This window comes from Cotesia glomerata, linkage group LG4 (assembly GCF_020080835.1).
Source record: "Cotesia glomerata isolate CgM1 linkage group LG4, MPM_Cglom_v2.3, whole genome shotgun sequence".
Classification (NCBI taxonomy): domain Eukaryota; kingdom Metazoa; phylum Arthropoda; class Insecta; order Hymenoptera; family Braconidae; genus Cotesia; species Cotesia glomerata.
In genome coordinates this window covers 10860891-10884577 of record NC_058161.1, presented here as the reverse complement: position 1 = coordinate 10884577, position 23687 = coordinate 10860891, and the positions used below count along the sequence as shown (strand labels likewise).

General features: G+C 31.7%; 4 protein-coding genes across 8 annotated transcripts; 2 read left to right on the top strand and 2 right to left on the bottom strand.

Moving 5' to 3' along the window:
- Positions 1 to 359: 359 nt before the first annotated feature.
- LOC123263402 (WW domain-binding protein 2) lies at positions 360 to 2376 on the bottom strand. Its single transcript, XM_044726149.1, has 4 exons — positions 1853 to 2376; positions 1253 to 1587; positions 1010 to 1162; positions 360 to 913 (listed from the first exon to the last, which is right to left on the bottom strand). The coding sequence occupies exons 1-4, from the start codon at positions 1906 to 1908 to the stop codon at positions 672 to 674; spliced, it is 786 nt and encodes a 261-aa protein (XP_044582084.1). The 5' UTR covers positions 1909 to 2376; the 3' UTR covers positions 360 to 671.
- A 562-nt stretch (positions 2377 to 2938) lies between these two features.
- On the top strand, positions 2939 to 8829 carry LOC123263379 (equilibrative nucleoside transporter 4). 2 transcript variants are annotated; one of them, XM_044726091.1, is made up of 5 exons: positions 2939 to 3306; positions 3381 to 3535; positions 5203 to 5331; positions 6486 to 7049; positions 7120 to 8829. In XM_044726091.1, exons 1-5 carry the CDS (start codon positions 3137 to 3139, stop codon positions 7953 to 7955), a joined length of 1854 nt encoding a protein of 617 aa, XP_044582026.1. In that variant the 5' UTR covers positions 2939 to 3136; the 3' UTR covers positions 7956 to 8829. The 2 variants fall into 2 exon arrangements, with proteins under 2 accessions (XP_044582026.1, XP_044582027.1); XM_044726092.1 differs by lacking the exon at positions 3381 to 3535 and having other exon boundaries at positions 3112 to 3306.
- A 5114-nt stretch (positions 8830 to 13943) lies between these two features.
- LOC123263381 (serine/threonine-protein kinase dyf-5-like) lies at positions 13944 to 19000 on the bottom strand. Of its 4 annotated transcripts, none has more exons than XM_044726096.1 (9): positions 18917 to 19000; positions 17514 to 18061; positions 17307 to 17428; positions 16234 to 16446; positions 15730 to 16077; positions 15375 to 15659; positions 15034 to 15300; positions 14332 to 14549; positions 13944 to 14241 (listed from the first exon to the last, which is right to left on the bottom strand). In XM_044726096.1, exons 2-9 carry the CDS (start codon positions 17667 to 17669, stop codon positions 14141 to 14143), a joined length of 1710 nt encoding a protein of 569 aa, XP_044582031.1. In that variant the 5' UTR covers positions 17670 to 18061; positions 18917 to 19000; the 3' UTR covers positions 13944 to 14140. The 4 variants fall into 4 exon arrangements, with proteins under 4 accessions (XP_044582031.1, XP_044582032.1, XP_044582033.1 ...); XM_044726097.1 differs by having other exon boundaries at positions 17514 to 17890; XM_044726098.1 differs by lacking the exon at positions 18917 to 19000 and having other exon boundaries at positions 17514 to 17890; positions 18017 to 18034.
- Positions 19001 to 20906: 1906 nt separating this feature from the next.
- LOC123263071 (trichohyalin-like) lies at positions 20907 to 22481 on the top strand. Its single transcript, XM_044725609.1, has one exon. It carries the CDS (start codon positions 20907 to 20909, stop codon positions 22479 to 22481), a length of 1575 nt encoding a protein of 524 aa, XP_044581544.1.
- Positions 22482 to 23687: the final 1206 nt, after the last annotated feature.

Genomic DNA, 23687 nt, shown 5'->3' with positions numbered 1-23687 from the left:
ATAAATTTATCATATTTTAAACATGCAAATATAATTTTAACATGTGATTTCAGTTGTTTGAAAAATATTTTTCGTAAAAAATTCCACATTAGATGAAAGTTACAATCAAATGAATTTAATCAACTGAGACTAAGAATATTATCATTTAATTAACATTTCATAGAAAATCAAATAGTTTAAATCATTGAATTAGAATTTTACGATTTTTAAAATTTATGATCACTAGTGATAAATTTTTCTGAAATTTTACTTGCTAAATTACCTAAATTATCATGATAACAATGAAAGTTTAAAACTGTTTGGATAATATTATGAGTTAAAAAAAATGATAATAGTTATTAAATCAAAATAAAACCAAATTTGAGTTTTCATACGGCTTTATTATTTGAATAAAAGAAATCATTATTATATTTTATTATAGTTTAACTAGCATAACATAGTAATATTTTATGATTTGGTTATAACAATATCAATTAGCTTTTTTAGCATAAAACTTTTGGAATGTTTATAAGTTGCCATCTAAATTTTATAATTTTAAAACACATCAAATACAATAAAATTTTTTTTTTTTTTTGATTAAATATAATTATTTGTAATTTGGTGTTAAAAGCAAATTATTCCTACACAAAATTGTGAAGAATATTGGTGAATAATTTAAATCAAACGCATAGCTAATACGGTTTATATGATCCTTGAGGAGAATAGGGTGGTGGATTCTGAGGGTAATTGTTATAATAGCCGGCAGATTGTGCATAATTAGGTGGTTGGGGATAACCTGTTTGCTGGTATCCTGGATTATACTCAGGGTTGGCCCACGCTGGGCTACCAACTGGTTGTGGATTTCCTCCTTGCATAGGAGCAGTATTTATCCCTGGATATGGAGGTGGCATGTCCGTCATGTAAACACTGTTAGCTATTGATATAAAAATAAAAAAAACTTACATTGGTAAAAATAAAAAAAAAATAAACGTCAACTACTTTAGAATAAATAATTATTAAAAAAACAAACCTGGAGGCATGTCAGGAAATGCATTGGTGGGAGGCATCCAACCATAGTATCCAGAAGGAGCTGCTTGATAAGCTGGTGGCGGAGCAGCATACCAATCAGATGTTGGTGGCTGATAAGGTGGAGGAGCATCGTATCCAGGACCGCTTCGTTGAGCTAAAAAAAAAAAATAATCGTTGTTTTTATAAAGAAAAAAATAAAAATAATCATCGCATTTATTTCAATGTTTATAATTAAATTCTATACCCATAGAGGCTGCTCTCAACATTGCTTGGCCAAATTCAATAGCACCGCCACTCTTGAAATGTAATTTAAATTTACATTCTCCTACCCAATTACCATTTGGTTGAGCACGGCATTTTCCTTTTATGTAATTAGCTCCAAATAATGGCTGTTCAAGCTCTACCTCACTCAAAGTGACGAAAGGAAAGCTAAAGGATTTCATTTTTTCATTTTGGTCTTTGGCATTAAATATCATCCGATGCGTTGTCAAATATATTCTTCCCTTTTTTGAACCAATAAATTCTGGTTGTTCTTGTCCATGAAATTCCATTGTGACATTGTCACAAAAAAGAAGAATACTAAAAACAGATTTATACAGTTGTTACAATTTATTGCGTAATCATTTTTATAGATTTAAAAGTTTATGAAAATCAGCCTCTTATCTATATTACAGTAGTATTCAATTTTCTAGGAATATTAAATACAATGTAAGTACGTTTGCTTATAGAAGGAAGGTCATTTTCATATACTAACGTATCTACGTCATACTTTGCGATCTAAATAATAAATAATTTTCACTAAAAAATAATTATTATCTTTTTGTATTATATTATATCAGCTTACCATTCTCCAGCATGCAAAAGAACACCATTATTGGCGTGTGCAGTGTTTAATGACATTATAAGTTTATTTTTCTCTTTCAACAAAAATAAAATGACACTTTTTGACTGAATCACAACTGTTTGTCAAATACGATAAATTACACGATGAGATAGCGAAAGTCGACTTCGGTGTTTTTCGGATTTTATTGCTATTGTGTCAAGTAAAGTACTCAGAGTAACAAGATGACAATTGAAGCTATAAGCATAACTAATGTTTATTATTGTGAGATTCCGAATATTTCATCAGCTGATTCATCCATTCAGGCTTGGCCGCAAAACATACTAGAAGCTTTTCCAAATGTTAATTTACTGCTCTGACAACCGAAATTACTTGCGGTGAACTCGGAAGCTCGATGGTACTTTGTCACGTCGATAATAAAGATCTCGTTTGATGAGGCGCGAATAATTTCATGATTCCAAACAGATGGATGTTGGAGTTTGATAATTTCTTCATTCATGAATAAAAGATAGAACATTTTTCTTAGCGTAGGATACAAAGATAAATTATACGTCTATAAATTTGAGTATTTTAAAATCCACTAATATTTTACTCCAAATTTTATAATTTAATAATGAATTATTATTATTTTTCTTCTTTCAGTTTTATGTGCGGTCAAATTAATCTTTGTATATATGAGTATATATAAATATTGCTGCGCAAAGAAGTTAAAGTAACAGAAAAACAAATAGTTGATGATATAATGCGTAGCGCGCAATAGAAAAAATGTTTTTGAATAAAAAAAGGTAAATGGTTTTAAATTAGTAATTAATTTTGCATTTATAAAAGAAACTTGAAAGCCAGACAATAAAATGTAATTGATAATTAAAACAACTTACATTATATGATTTGTGAAATATGAAAATTTTTATTTGAATAATTTTATATTATTTATAGTAGAGTAAAGTTACAACAAAATAATAATAATAATGATAATAATAAAAATAAAAAATAAAGAAAATAAAAAAATGACAAGAGAATGCGTGCGCTGAAATCAATGCGATTTTCAAAGCATGCGCTTGATAAGCGAGTAAAGCTGAAAATATACGTAAGGAGTTTTCCTTAAATATGTATTCAGTGTAATTATACTTATATAAATTAAAAAATGATAAAATAAGTCATATTAGTAAAAAGTAGTTTTTAAAAAAGCATGAAGAAAGTTTATTAATTTTAAAAATAGTAATATGAGCCCCTAAATAAGGTTTATTTAAGAATTACAACTGAAATCATTTTTTAAATAATTTCAATATGGATGAAAATTTAAGTCGTGGTTACGTGCAACTTGGTAAAGCAAGGGGTGTAAATGAATTTAAGTTTGTTAATGGATTAGATCATCTGACACCCCCGGTTGATCGCTATAATTTTGTTTATGTTGCTTTGGTCCTTGCGGGAGCAGGATTTTTATTGCCGTACAACAGGTATTTTGACATGGATTCAAATTATTTTTCAATTTCATCATCAATGATGATGTCAATAAAATGTTGTTTTGCAGTTTTGTTATTCCGGTGGATTATTTTCAAGCCCGGTATCCAGGCACAACCGTGATTTTTGATATGTCAGTTGTATATATAACCATGGCTTTTTTCGCTGTTTGTGCCAATAACATTCTTGTGGAAACAATATCTTTAAATACAAGAATTGCATTTGGTAATAAAAATAAATATTTTTGTTGTTTTTTGATAACCCGGGAAAAAATGATCAGGACTAATCAGACCTGTTCATATCTGATCAGGCCTGAAATCCGACCTGATCAGGCCTGTTCATGTCTGAACCGTTAAATACGCTCAGACCTGTCCATGCCTGTTCATGTCTGAAGTGTTAAATACGCTCAGACCTGATCAGACCTGATCAAGCCTGCTCATGCTTGCTCATGTCTGTTCATTTCTGAAGCATTAAATACGCTTAGACCTGATCAGATCTGATCAAGCCTGTTCATGCCTGTTCATGTCTGAAGCATTAAATATGCTCAGACCTTATCAGACCTGTCCATGTCTGTTCATGTTTGAAGCGTTAAATACGCTCAGACCTGATCAGACCTGTCCATGTCTGATCATGACTGATCTAGCCTAAAATAGATAAGAATTAAAACTCCATTTATCAGCTGACAAGAACTGTTCATGCATGATTTGCCCTCTTAAATGATATTTTAAGTCAGGAAGAAAAATTTTATCGAACTATAGACTGCAGTTCTATTTTTAAAATTAATTTGTTCCGTATGACGTATCAGTTTCTATCCCCTTATAAATTTAAAATGTACAACTTTCATCAAAAATTTCGACTTATATAAGCATGAACTTTTTAATTTTCCATGCCAAAACGATGATTTTTAACGATGAATTTTGACGCAATGACATAAAATTTTTTACTGTGTTCCATTGAATACGCAAAAAATAAGATTATTTAGTAAATGTTTGAGTTTGATAGCATGAAAATACCAAAATATATCAGTTGATATCGATAGGCGCGCGATAAGTCCTTTCAAGGTGTCTGTTATTATCTTAAGCTACGCCTCGGTCCATTGCAGTAGTGTCAAAGGCTGCTAAATTGTAGAACACACAAATAATTCTTCATTTCCTATACGTTTTAATTAAAAAAAACTTCAATTTTAAAAGAAAACAATAAAATTATAATTACGGAATAAACCTTGAAGAAATTTTTTTTTTACTTTACATAGAACCATATGTTAATGGAGCGAAAAAAATACATATCCGTCCCAAATAAATCACTTTAATATACATAGTAAAAAATTTTGCGTCATTGAGTCAAAAATCTTTGTGTTAAATTTTTAACACTTTTATGTATAAATTTAACATTTATTCTGTTAAATCAACACAAAAAAGTGTTAAATATTTAGCATAAAAATTTTTAACACAAAATTTTTTGACGCAATGACGCGAAATTTTTTACTGTGTATATTAATAATTAATAAATTAAGTATAGAACTTCGTTAATTATAAGGATAAGTCATGTATAAAATTTAAATTACTTAAAGTAGTTTAAAAGGTATACTAGAGTTAAGATAAGTCATTGGGTCAACAGGTAAAGTATCAGTCTAAAGAGCGCAACGTACATGGTTCGAATCCCGGCCGTTATCAATCTTTTTTTTTCCTTTTATAGACCTGATCGAGTCAGACATGAACAGATCTGATCAGACATGAACATGCCTGGCCAGGTCTGATCAGACCCGGTCATTTTTCATATCTGATCAGACCTGAAGACTCATGCCTGTTCATATCTGATCATTTTTTCCCGGCAAAAGAAGGTTTTCTTATTTTATAGAATAAATTTATATATAATTTTTTTTTTTTTTTCAGGGTACATTGTTTCATTTGTCACTCTGAATTTTGTCGTTATATCAGAAATATGGTGGGAACTTTTTGGAGTGGCTACATCTTATACAATTAATTTAATCGCAGTTGCAATTGTTTCAATAGGATGCACAGGTGATTTTTTATTATATTTTTCAGTCATTAAATACAAGTAAGCTATATTAACTTAATCAACATTCGAAAAAAATTGATTTAGGACTTTTTTTTCAAATGGGTAAGTAAATACAAAATTCTTAATCAATTTTTCATTAAGAAGGTCCTTTCGCCATCAATGTTAAATAAAAAATATTAGATTACGCATAAAATTAATTTTTATCTAATAGTTAAAGTCCTTATTTATCTACTAATAAAGTTTAATTTAGTCTTTACCGTGAAAATTTTTGAAAAAAAAATTTTTAAAAATGTTAGTATTTTTTCCGAGTCTTACGAAAAAGTCAGACCTTAACAACTTTCTCGAATTATGGTATTAACTACCGATTAGATGGGATAAAAAAAAACTCAAAATAAGGTTTTTGAAATATTCAGGTTTCATTTTTTGCAATAAAATATATAGGTTGCCGTGGAATATATGGAGAAATTAAAATTATAAAATCACAAAAAATTCTCAAGCAACCTACATTAAAATGAAGTCAAACCATTTGGCAACGTTGCGTAGCGCGCAAGCTTCAGACCATTCAATAAATTCAAACTAATTTATATATTTACACTGACTGCAAAAACTTAAACGTGGTTAAGGTTATATTGTGCAAATGAAAATGTAAACAACCGAAGTACAGCGTTGCCAAATCACGGACAGGTTACTAGCAGCTGATTTGAAAGAGTCAAATTAATTTTTGTATTTAACTATTTTTTTTTTTTTATTTTAAAAATTTCAACGATCAATGCCTCATATACTATTTATTTTTTAATTTTAGGAATTTTTATAGGTTTTTTATTTTAATTTATCGTATATTGACTACTACAGTTGTTTTGACTCAACTGGAGCGAAAGGACTTCCTTAATGTAATATTATTTTTTTTCACTGATAGAGAAAAGATATTTACAAACAGAAAGAATTTTTGGACTCTTACAAATACTTCAATTACAATTTACTAAATTTAGACTTAGTTGCGATTTTAGTTACATATAATATATAGATAGATAGATAATAAATTTTATTTGATCCTGGAGTTCTAAGCTCCTTCAGGACCATCAACAGTACATAAAGATAATAGTTTACATCAAGTATACATACTAGAATATAGAATAATTCAACTTTTTTTTTTTAGTTCAACAATCAAGTTTTTATGGGTACACTTCAATGTTACCGTCAAGATATACGCAGGCAGTGATGGCAGGTGAAAGTTTAGCCGGTTTTTGGGTGTCAATTAATCGATTAGTTACTAAATTATTAATCAATGATGAACGTGGAAATACATCAATATTCTTCATTTTATCCATAACAACAATTCTCTTGTGCACATTTCTATACCGACTAGTCAGAAAAACAGAATTCGTTCAATTTTACATTCATCTTTGTCAAGAACGCAATAAAATAACACTTGAACCTACTGAGGACATCGGTCTTATGGACCCATTGGAGCAAGTAGATTCCAGTAAAGGGCAATATGGAATATTAAAACTTCAAACAAGTCCTCTAGCCGTAGATTCTGGTGCTGATTCAAATGGAGCCCAATATTCAGCATTTTCTTTCAGCAATCCAGTGTATGAACCAAATGGTCCATCAGGAAATCCTTTAAGCAGTACTGGCCCAAAATATAAAGTTGAAGATGTTGTCGTGATGCGAGGGTTTTCGAGAAATCAAAGCAGCAAGCCTTGGTCAGGCATTAAAAGTAAATTCTATTTATTTTTTTTTATTTTTATTATTTTTAATTAATTAACTAATTAAAACTTTTGTTTTAGGAGGATTGTTAGCAAGACTAGAAGTAGCAAAAGTTATTTTTCCTTACATGGCGAGTATTGGTGTAGCTTATTTTGTTACACTTTGTCTTTACCCAGGAATAGTATCAGAAATAATATCTTGTAAATTCGAATCATGGATGCCGGTAATTTTGATGGCAGCATTTAATGGTGCAGATTTGCTTGGAAAAATTTTAGCGTCAATATCGTACGAATGGACACGAACACAACTGGTGTATTTTTCAATCGCTCGTATACTTCTTATACCTCTCTTTCTATTATGTGCGATTCCAAGACATGCACCAATATTATCAAGCGAAATTTATCCACTTCTTTTTTCGTGGTTACTTGGACTTACTAACGGTATCGTTGGTAGTGTCCCGATGATTCAGGCCCCAAGTAAAGTTCCTGAAGAACACCGGGAATTAGCTGGAAATATTATGACCCTATCTTACACAACTGGTCTCACACTTGGATCGTTGTTAGCTTATATATTAGATGCGTTTCTTGGTCATCCTGTTACTACTAAAGAAATTTGTGTAAACTTATTGACGGCCACTGTACCAACAACATTTATAAGTAAAAATATAACAACAGATATATTAGCGAGCAGTATCAAACTCACCACTCTTCCAACAATTAAAAATATTAGTAAAATATCAAACATGTTAATGACAACAACTGCTACTAAAATGGCAACACACTTAACGACTTCCTTAATGACAAATAAAACAACAATACTTTTAGGGAATGCCCTTAACACAACATCAACCACAACAGTACCAATTATTTTTACCAATGTTACATCGACTATTAGTAATGCAATCATTCAACATTAAAATGAAATTAAATTGAATTAATTATATTTATTCATTTTCAATTTGAAATTTTAGTGAATTCGAGAAATCTTAAATTTTGAATGAATCCTTTGATTAATGACTAATAATTTATTATAAGGGATCTAAAACTGTTACAAATATAAAATCATATATTTTACTATGTAAAAATGTCGACGATAATACAAGATTCGAAGCTTTTAGTCAACAACGGTTCAACGGTTAGAATTTTCAAGTGGATGATTCTTTCTTTAATTACTTCCCTACTTAAACGATAATTTAATACCTTAGTTACTCATCTAAAATGAACCATTTTTTATCATCAGCTATTATTTTGACTATATTTTTAGAATTATAAAAAAAGTAACACTGGAATTTTACAATAATTATGTATTAAATTGTAAATTTTCCTTTAACTTATCGTTATCAAGTGAATTTGAAATTGTTACTTACAGGATATTTTGTTCAATAGCTTAGATAAAATAAAAATTCATTTTTTCTTCTTAAAATATCAATTCACTTAGGTTTTTTTAAAGCTTGATTTTCGTACAGCAAATTTTATGAGAGGAAATTCAAAATAAATTACAAACGGCATATATTATTATGAATTATAAATGTTCTTGTCAAAAAATCACTCTCTTAATGTAAATGTTGTGCTAACAGTTTTACTGTCAACGGCGGTAGAATTTTGATAGAGTACATTTTCTATGATTTGCACTTGAGAAGTGCTTTAAATAGAAATTTTTATTGACTCAAGAGAAAGAATGACTCGAAACAACTTTTGACGCAAAATTAATTTGGAAATCGCAATTTCCATAAAATCTGTTTAGCCCTAATTTTTTTTTTTTTTTTTTTTTTTTTTAATTATCAATTTAATGAAAACAAAACATTTTTTTTTTACTTTCGATTCGTGACATTTTTTTAATTATTTATAATATTTTACCAATGCACTTTGAAGAAAGAAAGAGACTTCATAGAGTTCAAATCGAATCGAAGTTTAAATTGATGTGGTTGGTAATTTTAGATTAACTTCAAAAATTTTTATTTAAACGTTTTTTATCAAATTTTAGTCATCACACACTTCTTGTGCTATAGCAAAATTTGAAATCATCAACATTTTTTTCAAAATAGGCATTACAAAACCAAGAGACATATTTATCTAGTATATTGAATCGAAAATAGTTTTTTCTTGAAAATAATAATTATTATTTTTAAATTTCAATGTATTTTTCTCTTATAGTTAATAACTTTCAAAGTACCAACCCAAGCGTCACATAAAAAACTGTTGACTTTTTGGTAAATTTTATTTAACAAGAAGTCATAAATTAGTAATTGTCAACTTAAATTCAACAACACATTGTCAAAAAAATTTTTGTGCCGCTTGGGAAGTGGAATTGGTTTAGTACTTTAATTAATTTGCAAATTTTATTTTTATCAATTTTTTCAATACTATTGTTGTTGTTGCTGTTGTTGTAGTATCTAAAATCTATATAAACAAATTCATATAAATAATTGTTTAAAAACTATCCGTACAAAAAAAAAATAACTTCTAAGCAGACTTGAAAACCAAACTGTCAAATTCACAGAAGTACAATTATTTTTAATGTGATTAAAAGTCAAGTTACTAACTAAATAGTTATTCACACATTTTATGAATTTCTATTTTTATTAAACATATCTAAAGTCGTAGGCAGGCACAAAATTTTGATGACTTAATTTTCTTTTATTTTCTAAAAATTATGCTAAGTATTTTTTATAAATACATATTTTCATTTTAAATATATTTACTAAATAGATACTTATATTAAAAGGAGTTTTTTTTTTTGTTATCATCATTAATCAATATTATTGAGATAATTATTATTTAATAAATTAAATTGAACTAAAAAGTAAAACTTATAACTAGTTAATTAGAGTAGCTTTTAATTATATCATGTGTAAAAAGGAGAATATTTATATATATCAGGGAACTTTTTATGGGCAACTAGTTTTGTGAAAAATTATATACAAAAATGGTGTAATAAATACTATGTTAAATGTAAAAAATGTCAAGTTAAATTAATTGTATAAAAAAAATGAAACAAAAAATGACATATGGTCTATCTTCTTTGTAATTTAATTTTAATATCGTTAACATTTTACTTATTGTATATCAACATTTTACGGCAAACGCAGAGATTGAATAGTGGCAAAAATGTATGATGTATCCCTGAATAAAAAAAAGTATTAGAACAAAGAAAAAAGTATTGAAAAGTATTGGATTGAATAGAAAACCAATACTATTCAATATTTTTTTCTTTGTCTCAATACTTTTTTTTTTATCAGAGATGCTTAACCCTTCAGTACCCACGTTCTTTTTAGTGTCTCACTTGCACTGCAGCGACATCCTATAAGTTGAATGTTGTTGCGTGAGAAAAATTCTCATAGCGAGGGTACTGAAGGGTTAATGATACAGAAGAAATAAAAACTACCACAAAAGTTAATCTATTCTATGGATAATGACAAATGTTTGAAATTAATTTTTGTTTTACCGTATAGTACAGTGCGCGTCATTGATTCATACCGGTTAAAAATTTTATGGTAAAATAGAAAAATCAAAATTTCGACATCTGTAAATAAAGAAATCAATAAAAGGAAAATCTTTATAAGCATCAATTTAAACAAAATTGAAAAAATGATGCACTGAAAATAAATAACTCAAAATATCAATCACGATGAAAATAGAAATTAAAAATATTAGTAATTAAAATAATTACACTTTACAAAATAAATAAAAGTAAATTTATAATATTAAAAAAAAAAAGACAACAATATAATTGGATAATTTTAAAATTTATCAAATATAAATATATAGACATTGAATAAAATGAAGTGAATTCAGACAAGTCAGTAAAAAGACATTTGAATATTTATATTTATAAAAATATTGACAGTTATTAACATGCGAACTCTTAAACAATAGACATCTATAAATATAAACTAGTAAATTTAGAAACCCGTAATTTTAGACATCTGTAAATTTTGATTTCTATAAATTCATAAATTAAAATAAAAATACAATTAAATATATAATTGCTTGCAATTTATGAGGTTATAAAAAATTAAAACAAAACTTCTATAATGCTCGAGAGCTCTCGACTACAATCCTTGGATGCTTACGGAGTCGATTCTCCAGAAGGTTGCGGATCAGGCAGCGGCGAAATTCTCCGTGCTCCAAAAAATAACCTAGACAATTCTTAAATAACAAGTGTCGTGTTTATCAGAGTTATCTACTCATAATGGTTTACGGAGTCGGTTCTCCAGGAGGTCGCGGATCAGGCAGCGGCGAGATTCCCCACGCTCCAAAAAATAACCTAGACAATTTTTAAATAGCGAGTGTCGACTTATCAGAGTTAGCTACTTATTGAAGTTGACGGAGTCGGTTCTCCAGGAGGTCTCAGATTAGACAACGGCGGAATTCCCTGCGCTCCAAAAAATAACCGAGACAATTCTTAAATAACGAGTGTCGTGTTTAAGGGGATTGTTGAATTTTTCCACTTTTATTGTCACTTGTATCAGGTAACTTTTTAGTACGAAGTACTGGTGCCATCTGTATTAAAAAAAAATTACAATTAATGATTAAAATAATTTTACAACTAACTATATACTATTTTTATCAATTTTATTATTTTTTTACATGGTACTGACAAACACGGTACTGACATTTTCATTTTAAATAACAACTGTAATTGTTTGGTTATGTATTTGATAATATCTATTTACTCTAAAATTTAGACTGGTATTAAGTACAAGAATTTAATAGTTTGGTCAAAAAAAATTAAAAGTTGATGAAGTTTATCAATATCACGGTATCGACAAGACAATTTATGACATACCTTTTTAAAAATTGACTTCTAAAATGACACAAACTCTTGGCACTATTTCTTCAGCTCATTGTTTGTAAATATTACTCAGGTGACGTACTTTCAAGGTGGTTCACTAGACGTTTCATAAATCTCAATGTAGATGGCGCTCGAGTCGCACAAATTCAAATTCAAAAATTCGTTAAAATTTAAAGACAAAAGTTATTGAATCGGAATTCAATGTTAATATATATATATATATATATATATATATATATATATATATATATATATATATATATATATATATATAAATATCAATTCAATTTAATTGTGTAATTCTATAAAGATTTGAATTTTTTTTTAATAATAATAATCTTGATCAAAAAACAAAGAATATTGGGATCTGTATTTTTTATAAATGTAACAACAAAATATGTTCTAAGCTATTAAGGTAAAAGCTCCGATAGATGATCACGTACCAGTATATGATCACTCCGTGTATTTGTATATCTATATTCACAAATATAGGTATACAAATATATAGAGTGATCATATAATGGTACATGATCATCTATTAGGGCTTTTACCTTATATAAAAATTTTTAATTTTTTTTATATTTAATGCCTTCTTATTATCCTTTTGGAATTGAATTTTATAATTTTTTAATTAACGCCCACGCAAGGATTTGTGAGGGTGGCATTTCATAAAATTCATTCTTTACAGCTCAAAAACTCCAAAAATCAATCTGGCCAAGTTTCAATCCTTTAGCTGCTATAGATTAAAAGGTACAATTTCTTTTAATTTTACGCCCACGCACGGACATGTGGGGGTAGAATTTAATGAAATTTATTCTTAACAGCTCAAAAACGCCAAAAAAGCATTCTGGCCATGCTTCAAAGTATTAATAGCTATAGATTGAAATTTACGAATTTTTTCTTAATTTGACGCCCACGCACGGGCACGCCAGGGGGGTGGAATGTCACAGAATTCGTTTTTAAAAAATTTCTAAATGTAATTTGAAACATTCTGACCAAGTTTTGAACTATTAAAAGCCATAATTGAAAAATATGAATTTTTTTTCGTGAACACCCCCGCAACCCCCCTTGTGAGTGGAATTTCATGAAATCCGTTCTTAGCTGACCTCTACTTGGCAAAAGGAATATTCCTGCCAAATTTCAAGTCTCTAGGTCTTATAGTTCCAGAGATATCGTAATGAGTGACTATCTATATCTATAGAAAGTCTCCTATATATATATAGATAAATTTTAAAATTATCCAATTATATTGTTGTCTTTTTTTTTTTAATATTATAAATTTACTATTATTTATTTTGTAAAGTGTAATTATTTTAATTACTAATATTTTTAATTTCTATTTTCATCGTGATTGATATTTTGAGTTATTTATTTTCAGTGCATCATTTTTTCAATTTTGTTTAAATTGATGCTTATAAAGATTTTCCTTTTATTGATTTCTTTATTTACAGATGTCGAAATTTTGATTTTTCTATTTTACCATAAAATTTTTAACCGGTATGAATCAATGACGCGCACTGTATATATACAGAGTGTTCCAGAAGTAACGGACGCCATTGTAGCATCTGATAAACAAAATAATTCTGAGACGAAAAGTCCTTAGCCATTTTTTAATCAAACGCATAGATAATTAATTATTAATTAAAATAACGTCCTTTTATGCGTTAGAGAGAGAGCACTATTGTCAAGTCAAGTGCGTTCCAACGAAGACGCTTGCACATGTGTGAATGTGTAAGTAAATATGTGTGTGACTACGTAGCTATAGAAACTAGTTAGTCATACAGTTAGTTGTGTCTTTGTTTGGCACATACTTTACTGGACACTGGCGCTCTCTCTCTAACAAACAAAGAGACGTTATTTTTAATTAATAATTAATTATCTATGCGGTTAATTGAAAAATGGCTAAGGACTTTTCGTCTCAGAATTATTTTTTTCATCAGATGCTACAATGGCGTCCGTGACTTTTGGGACACCCTGTATATTAGGCGTAATTTTGTATGTTTTAAATGTGATACTAAAGAAAAGTTGAACAGGAATTTTAATACTGTTAGAACTTTTATTTTATCATCATTAAATGTATTTATTTATTTTGAAAAAATGATGATAATTAATAGTTAACAATTTTATTTATATAAAACATAATATGCCATCAAGTGACAACAGAAGATTGTTTATTCGTTAAATAAACCAATCTAAGGTTAATCTAGTAAATTGTTATTTTGTTTTTTTATATTATGTAAACATAAAATTAACATTGTTTAATTATTGTTATATCACAGTTAAGTTTTCTTGCTCACATAATCTGTTTCATTTAAGGTACTTAGCGGCCCAGTCTGTTCTTCCATGAAGACTACCACTAGGACGGGCCCCAAATAAGCTCGGCTGAAGAATAGTTTTTGCCGGTGCTTCTAGATGATAAGTTTTTAATAAATAATTATTATTATATATAAAAATAAAAACAAAATCATAATAATTTAATTAACGATAACACTTCTTACTGATAGCGTGAGTCCCATAAACACTAGAATACGGCATTCTACTATTTTGTTCGGATAAGTAACAATTTCTGACAAGATAATGCTGCCTTGCTTGTGTTTCTAAATTTTCTCGAGTTCCCCAGAACGAATCCATTGAATCGTCGACCTTTTCTGATACCGGTTGGGCTACCATACCATTCAATAATAATCTTGATCGACCCATGTCAACTTCACCGTTTCTGATAATACCGAAAAAATAAATAAAAACATAATTAATAAATAATTCAAAGACTTTATTTATGTGATAGTACAATTTGGCTGTACAAGAGTATAAAGTGATTTATTATATAAGAAAACATGCGATAAGTTATCGACGTCGTAAAAGTTGTAGAATCTAAAAAATAATTTAAAAATATATCAAAAATCTTGAAGGCACTGATATAACTAAAAATATTTGATATAAATTGAAAAGCTTTCAAAATAAATCGTGCAACGAAAAATAATGAATTTATAAGTGAATAAGATGGAGGAGGCGGAGCCGGCTTTTGTAATCCCACATAAATAAGAATTGATTCAATTTCTTGACCAATTTGATTAGCAAAATAAATAAGCCATGATTGAAATGATTTTTGTCCCAAGTATAAGCATCCAAAACAGTAATTTAATCCAAGAAATAAATAAACAATGAGTGTATCTCTGATTATGCGACGAATTTTTTGGTACCTGGATGACAGATTTGTGCTCTGGCCAACAACATATCGGGCGACGCTAAGATAATGCTGCTTTGCTGAAACTTTACGATTATTTTTATGATTTGACTGAGATTGATTCCAATTTCGTGAAGGCAGTTGCTCATTCCATACTGGTGTTAACCAATTTCCATTCATTTTTTGATTCTCTATTTCATAATTTTCATTCCAGTTGATGCCATTTTGCTTACTAGTTTCATCTGCGAACTTTGAATCAGTATTTCCTAAAGTTATTTTATTCCTGCGAAAAGTAATTTTAGTAATAAATTTATTAAGCTAAAAAATATGTACACACGAATAAATAATGAAATTCACCCTAATTCTTCAGTAAAATTTGCATTTTCCCAACTTGGCACGTTATCTTGTTTTCGACTATTTAGAACAGGCAAAGTAAATTGCTGTTGTAGCGGTTGTGCGACAACGATTTTTTCAAGTGATTGAGGCTCATCAATGTTTTTATTTAAATTTTGACTGTGTTTCAATAAATGTCCTGTTGGAGAAAAATTAACTTTGCTCATGGCAAGTTCTTGATGAGGATGAATTCCATGCTTTCTACTACTCATTACCCGCGTTGAATTATTCACTTGAAAGTAAGTATATCTAAAAATTGATTCAGCTATCATTATAAACTATTACTTTAATGATATATAAATACGATACAAAATATTACCGTAATGCCTGTTGAGCAGTAGGTCTTTTTATAGGGTTCCATTCCAACATATCTTCCATAAGAATAATTGCTTCTTGACCAGCATTAGGGATAATGTCTTTAAGTGGAGTTCTTGATATTGTAGGAAATTTGAAATTCATTGCGTTTGCAAGCTGGTAACCTTCAGGCCAATCATGTTTATCTGGAGTACCAATGACTGCGCAAATTTTGAAAATTTCATCTATTTCACTTTTTCCCGGAAACAAAGGTCGAAATGTATATAATTCAGCCATGATACATCCAACGGCCCAAATATCTATTGGACTGTTGTAAGTTGTTGAATGAAGTAATACTTCGGGTGCCCTATACCTGATTTAATTGAAAATTTTTATCCAATTTAATAATTTAAAGACGATTATATCAAATCTAACATAAGTAGTTAACATACGTGCGTGCGTGTGTTACTAACTCTAATACAAGAATAATTAATAAATTAATGTTGAAATAAGTGTCTTAGTGACTTACCATCTCGTTGATACGTAATCTGTATATGGTGGTCTAGAACGTATTTCACGAGCTAATCCGAAATCAGCTATTTTTATCAATTCGGGGCCCATACACAGAAGATTTTCTGGCTTCATATCACGGTGAAAAAATCCATGCTTATGCATGAATGCCAAACCCTGAAGAACTTGATAGATCATATTTCTAATGATTGGCTCCGGAAATAATTTATCCCTAAAATAAGTTTGATTTAATTAATTAGAGTTAAAAATATCTATCGATTTACGGGGCGCTAAATAATACAACTAATTATTTTTTCTAGTTTATAATAAAAATATGCTTGTTTATTGTTAACTTTTGAATTTCCTCTCCGAAAATTAGCTTCTTAAGAAAAATTTTCGGAGTCAATCAAAGTTTCTAGAATCGCCGAAAATTGATTTTTTCTTTGTTTTTGATTCTTTTTCTTGTGTTATATTTTTTTCTACATTAAAAATAATACATGTTTTAAGAATTTCAAATCAATATTTCTTTAGGGTGCGTGAAATTTCTTTAACTTGGAAAGTGGTGTGTACTTTAGATGTTTGTGATTAAAAAATTTACATAAATATCAAAAGATATTCAATTTTTTCTTTTTATTTAAAAGATTAATGTATAAAATGAAAAACTAGACGCAAATAAAAACAGAAAAGATGGGATTTCTTATACATAATAATCAGCAAATATTGATTCAGCATTCCATATCAAATCGACTAGTCGATAATCTTTCAGTTAATCTTATATATAATATAAAGGTTTACGAACAGAAAAAAAATTAAAGACAAAAAATTAATTTTTAACCATTCTGAAAACGGAAAAATCTTGAGTATAATCTCTAAACATTTTTTAATTACGCCGAAAGGACAAAACATGATAAAATACCATATTTTTATAGGAAACTAAAAAAAAAAAAAAAAAAAAAACAGTTAATTTTTCTCGTGTGACCTTAGAAAATATCGACAATCGCTAATAAAACTGGAACAAACTTTGGACATGATTTATAAGCGTAGCTCTTGCTTCAAAAATATCGAAACTGTATTATTAGTATCTATTTTTACCTGTCTTTCATAAGTTGATACAAATTTTCTTTCATGTATTCGAAGACAAAGTAAAGCACATCATTTTCTCTGATTACTTCCTTTAGCTTGACTACATTAGCGTGATTTAATTTTTTTAAAGACTATAAAAGAATAATTATTTATAATTTAAATAGAAACACTAATAAAACTTATAATATAATAAAATTATGAAGAAAGAAAACAAACCTTAACTTCTCGAAGATTCATCGCTTCTTCCCATGAATAATATTTTCTTTTCATTCTTTTAATCGCTACTTTTTCTCCAGTATCAACTCTTTGACCAAGCACAACAGATCCAAAAGTGCCATCACCCAGTTGATTCAGCGTAATGTATCGATTCATATTTATAAACACTTTTATTCGTTAACAATTAAACTGACTTTATATTCAATTTATAATTGAATTACTAATCAATTAATAAACAGATCCGAGTAAAAGTAAACTTCTTCATGTTAGCACAATCGACCCAACGGTTTTTAATGTTATTTTTAATTGTGTGTGTTTTATACAGCATTCTGTCAATAAGGTCACGGAGAACTTCATCGGTGTCACTGTCCTCAAAACTTAACATTGAAAATAATAACTTTACAGTATCTGCTTTACGAAGCTCACTAATTATTAATTATTAAGCTCACATTTAACTATACTGTGTGCTCTAGTTTTATAGTACTTTATGTTTTACTACAAACGTTTTTTTCTTATTTTAGTCTATGCTACATTAACGATTGTTTTTACTAAATAGAACATCATCAAGTTATTAATAATTTCTACATATACAATTCATAAAATAAACTCTCTTAATTTGTAACGAATTATTTAATTAATACTTTAAAATATATATTCTACGTTTGAGAATATTACAAGGACGATTATTTAGTGATTTAAAAGGATTATTCCGACTTATTTGTTTAGGAATACGGGATTGAACTTTGATAATATAGAGCAAAGAAGAAATACTTTTATACAGTACTCATATAGTTAGTAACTGGGACGATGTCAAAAGTCCTAGTATGTTACTTGAAATTAGCATTTTCTTACAATTGCATGTCACTTATCCATTTTAAACAATGGCTGCGTTCAGGTTTACTAAGTTCTGAGCAGGGCTTACTTTATCTACCAAAAAATTAATTTTAGACACACTTAAATAAATATACCTTGCATTTGTTTTATTATAGATTAAAAAAAAAATAAGATAGTTACTTTAAGTTGTTGTTACAAGATATGCTGATCTGCCAAGAACTTAGTAATTTTGAACGCAGCCAATCTAGCACGCGAGAATATAGATTTTCTTAAAGTAAAACAAGACTATAAACCTGTCATGGTTCAGTCACAAATACCTATCAAATTTAAATAACACGTGAGTTTTTGATAGTTGTAATTATCTTCTGAAATTTTTATTCTTTCGATAGCAATTTTAAAAATTCTCGGTTAATAACTCACAAACGAATTTATTACACGAAAACTGAAATAATTATTGTCGACTCATTTTAAAAATTTAAAAAGTTTGATAAAAATATCTCTAAAATACAGTATTTAATTAAATATTCATTAGATGGACAATATTTTATAAAAAAAAAAATTTATCTTACACTATAAATATTGTAAATGTTTATAATTTTGCGACTTTTTTTAGTCCCACTCGTTACAACTGTCTAATACAAACTGTGAAGTGGCAGCCATACACTCAATTCGTAACCATGACTACCAGCAACAAACTTACATTATATTCTATTTTCATAATAAGAATGTTGTATAAATTTAAATTTCTAAGACAAAAAATAATGATCAATAAAAAGCATTATTTTTAAGACGATCAAAAAATTATAATTGTATTGTTTTTTATAATAAAAAATCTTGAAAATATGCAAGAATAGATAAGTTTTGTTGAACAAGTTCTTTTTTATGATTTGTAAAAGTAATTTTATCTGCTGTTATTCAATTGCAATTAATTAATTATATTTGCATAATTTTATTTAGTTCTTATGACCCAGCTAGTGGGAAAAGGGACTGAGGCAGAGAAAGAGGACCGTTGGATAGAGAAGGGACAGCGGAGGAGTTGGGGAAAGGGATTGAGGCAAGGAGGGAAGTGACAGCGGAATTCATACAGCCGGAAATGACTTAATCAAAAGATATAAATAATTCCTTCTTTTTAAGTTTAATTGTCTAAAATGTATTCAGTATTATTACTATTATTAACTTTTGTTTAATCCGAGTATTAACTACTTTAGGGGTGTTTAACCATTTATTTGAGTATTACCTCCAAAGAAATATAATTTATGATCATTTGTTTATTTATATGGAATATTATTATTGAATATAACAATAATTTCTAAGATATTTGGTATTATTTAATCATTTTTTGTTCCGGTTTTATTGACTTTTTCAAATAAATCCCACTTTGTTTATATCTTATTTGATTTGTTTGTATTGTTTATTTACTTATTTCTAAGTAGATATTGAAATATAGTTTAAATTTGGATTTAGCATAAATCCAACACCTCCCTTTTCACCCTGGACTCCGGCGAGCTAAAAATCGAGCAGGGGAGTCGTAAAATAATCTGAATCTACCCTGATAGCCAAGTTGGTCGCAACTTTCCGTCGATTTACTGCCGCAACTTGTCACCAACTTGGCGGCAAGTCGTGGAAATGAAGTCGGTTGTTCACCAAGTTGTCGGCAAAAATTGCTTTCGAAACTCTTTCGCACCAAGTTGACGACAAGTTTCTCAAGAAATTTGGCGACATATTGCGGCAGTATATTGGTCTTGTTTTTCTCAGAAACTTGTAGCCAACTTGACACCAACAGTTACAAATTCGGAAGTTGACCGCAAGTTGTCGCTAAGTTGGTGGCAACTAACTGACACCAACTTGGTTGGTCTGAAACTGTGGCTATCAGACAATATTGGCATATAATTTAATTAAAAAAAAAATTATTCTACGCTAACTTCCTTCCGGTGGCTATCAGGGTACATTTGCTACACCTATTACCATCTTCTGTCAGTTAGTTAGATTTTGTCGCGCCGTTTTATCCAGTGGTAGGACTTTTGAGTCACTTACCGACACGCGGAGAAGGAACCTGAGAATCGGTCGCCAGAACCAAGGAAGGCTGCAGGGCGTGGATTACCCACACGCGGAGAAAGAACCTGAGAATCGGTAGTCAGACTCAAGGAAGGCTGCAGGGCGTGGATTACCCATTTCGGAGTAGAGAACCTGAGAACCGAAATTCAGATCTGAGGTAGTTAGTAGGCGCACGAATTACCCCGACGTGACAAAACCGCAAAAATTACCCGTTACAAATTTTTGGCGTTCGAACAGGGACAGTAATTTTTGTTTTTCGTAGTAGCGGGAATTTTGGGCACTGCGATTTCGTTTTAGTAGTTTTTCCCCATTATTTCACCAGGATGAGTAAGAGAACGGGAACACAAACGTGGCTATGGTCGCTCAAGAAGGACGCGGTCATTAGCGGGCTAGCAAAATATCAGGTGGCAATCGAGCCAAAGGCGACGTTGCCGGAGTTAAGATTCTTACTAAGAACCGAACTTAATAAATCACGAACGGCGAATGCGGGGCGCGCCGGTCAATATGATCAACCAATCTGAGGCCGAATTAGACAACCTGGACATCCGGCCTGAGGAGACAGAGGATGATGACCTCGAGAATGATGACGAGCACCTCTCAGACGAGGACCCAGAGGGCGATAATGCGTCACCCGAGGTACAGACTGCCAGACAACGACGGACCCACGAGAAAAGATTGCGAGCCGAGATCGAGGCGGAAGAACGGGAGCGGATCGAGGCAGAAGAAAAGGAGCGGGTCAAGAAGGAGAGGTTAGAACGGGAGGAACGCGAACGGTTAGCACGCGAAGCTAGGGAAAAGGCTGAAAGGGAAGAAGAAAAGCGAGAGCAGGAGAGGGTGGCTCGCGAGGCCGCAGAACAAGCCGACCGGGAGCTACGCGAACGATTGCGCCAGAAAATACGGGCGCGACTCTTGCGGGAAAAGGATGAACAACGAGCTTACGAACTTCAGCTCGATGCGAGGGAAGCACGGATGAGGTACGAGGCCGATCAGCGAAAAAAGGCGGAGCGAGAGGCCCGCATAAACGCTCACGGCAATAATCGTGATCGCTTTTTGAGCTTGCTAAATGAGCGGCGAGGAGGCGGAGACGGAAACCGACGGTCAGGACGTATGGTCGACCACGAGAGCTCAACCAGGGCCGGCACCTCGTTCCAAGGAACACCCAGGCATGACCATCATTATCACTCGGTGCTTGGGGATGATTCCGTCGAACTACGCAGGAGGGATCTCGTTCGAAAGTGGAACGTTGTGTTCAAAGGGGAACGCGACGTTCAAGAGTTTTTGGAACGGCTGGAGGAAATGGCAGAAAGTTATGGGTTCGAGATGGACCACCTGCTACCATGCATTCCAATATTGTTGCGCGAAAAGGCTCTCCTCTGGTACCGCAACAACAAGAGAGATTGGGTCTCTTGGGAAGATTTTGTGTCGGACCTGAAATCTTTTTATCTGCCTCCGGGCCTCGAACTCGAGCTGGAAGAGCAGATCCGGAACAGCGTCCAGGGAGCAACCGAGACTGCGGCGGAATACGCAACAAGACTGCAAACTTTGATGCGAAGACATGGCCAGATGTCAAACGCGGCCCGTCTTACCCGGCTATATCAAAACATGAGACCGGAATATCGACGTTACATGAAGCGCACCGAGTTTGCTAGTGTCACAGAACTTTTACGACTTGCAAGAGAGTACGAGCAACTCGTTGCTCAAGAGAAAACCCCCGTGGTCAAAGAGACCAAACAAACAGCCCGGGAACCGGAAACTTTGTTCAACCGAAAGCCCGCTAAACCCGTCGAACCGGAACCCGTAGAGATTTTTGAGTATAACTGGCGAGATTGTTGCTGGCGATGCCGCCAAAAGGGGCACACCAGAGAACAATGTATGAATCGGGCGGTGAAATTTTGTATGGGATGCGGAAAACTGGACACGTATTCTCGCGAATGTTGCCCATACCAGGGAAACGCCGCGAGGTCCAGCACGCGCTCCCAAAACCAGCCCGTGACCCCACAGGGAGCACGACCCCAAAGAACGAACGTTTCCCCGATCAATCCAGAGCCTCAGGCGGGCACTTCCAACCAACAACACTGAAACCTGGCGATAAACGTCCCTTTGCCGAGATCAGACTCGGAAATGTAAAAATCCATGCATTAATGGATACAGGAGCAACCGCGTCCGTGATCTCCCAACGAATCTGGGACTTTATCCGTGAAAATAAATTACACACTAAACATAACCCCACACCGATACGGGGATCAACATTAGGGAATCACGTAATCCTATCATCAAGTACAGTTTGGATCAATGTCCAGGGAAACAACCGCTTCTACGAGCTTCCATTTCACGTCATGCCAGCTAATGCAAACGATATGCTCTTAGGCGTCGACAATCTAACGATATTAGGTTATCAGTTGCTACGCGGGACAGAATCCTTTAATGCATTGGACATGGAATACGATTTGGAGACTGCTCGTCGAGAGATTAAGACCTGGCTCAAACTAGACGAAGAAATAAAAGGTCCAACCCGATGTGCGACCCATAGAATCAAAATCAAACCTGGAACTGAACCGGTAAAGGCGCGTTACTTTCCGAAAAACCCAAAAATGCAGCAAATCATAAACGAGGAAGTTGACAAAATGCTAAAAGATGGAATCATCGAGCCATTAAACAGCCCGTGGAACTCTTCCGTCGTGTTAGTAAAGAAAAAGGACCGGATATACCGGTTTTGCGTAGATTTCAGGAAAGTAAACGACGTCTCCGAGAAAGATGCATTCCCAATTCCACACGTGAATGCATCACTCGATAAATTGCGGAAAGCTAAATTCATTAGCACGATTGACTTTAAAAGTGGTTATTGGCAGATACCACTGGATGAAGAAAGAAAACCGTTAACTGCTTTCACGATACCTGGACGTGGTCTGTTTCAATTCCGAGTAATGCCTTTTGGTCTACATTCAGCGCCTGCGACGTTCCAGCGCGTAATGTACGAAGTTTTAGGCGCGGACCTTGAAACACACGTAGTAGTGTACTTGGACGATATAATAATCATTAGCGAAACCCTTGCCGAACACATGTCAATCCTGAAAAAGGTCATGACTCGCCTTCGCGCCGCGAACCTGAAGTTGAATCCGGAAAAATCTCACTTCTTGAGGAAAAGTACGGTATACTTAGGTCACGTGATCGACGAGCAGGGGATTCGAACGGACCCAGAGAAGGTTAAAGCAATCACCGAGATCGCACCACCGCGGAATACCAAGGAACTGCGTCAGTTCCTAGGAATGATCTCTTGGTACCGTC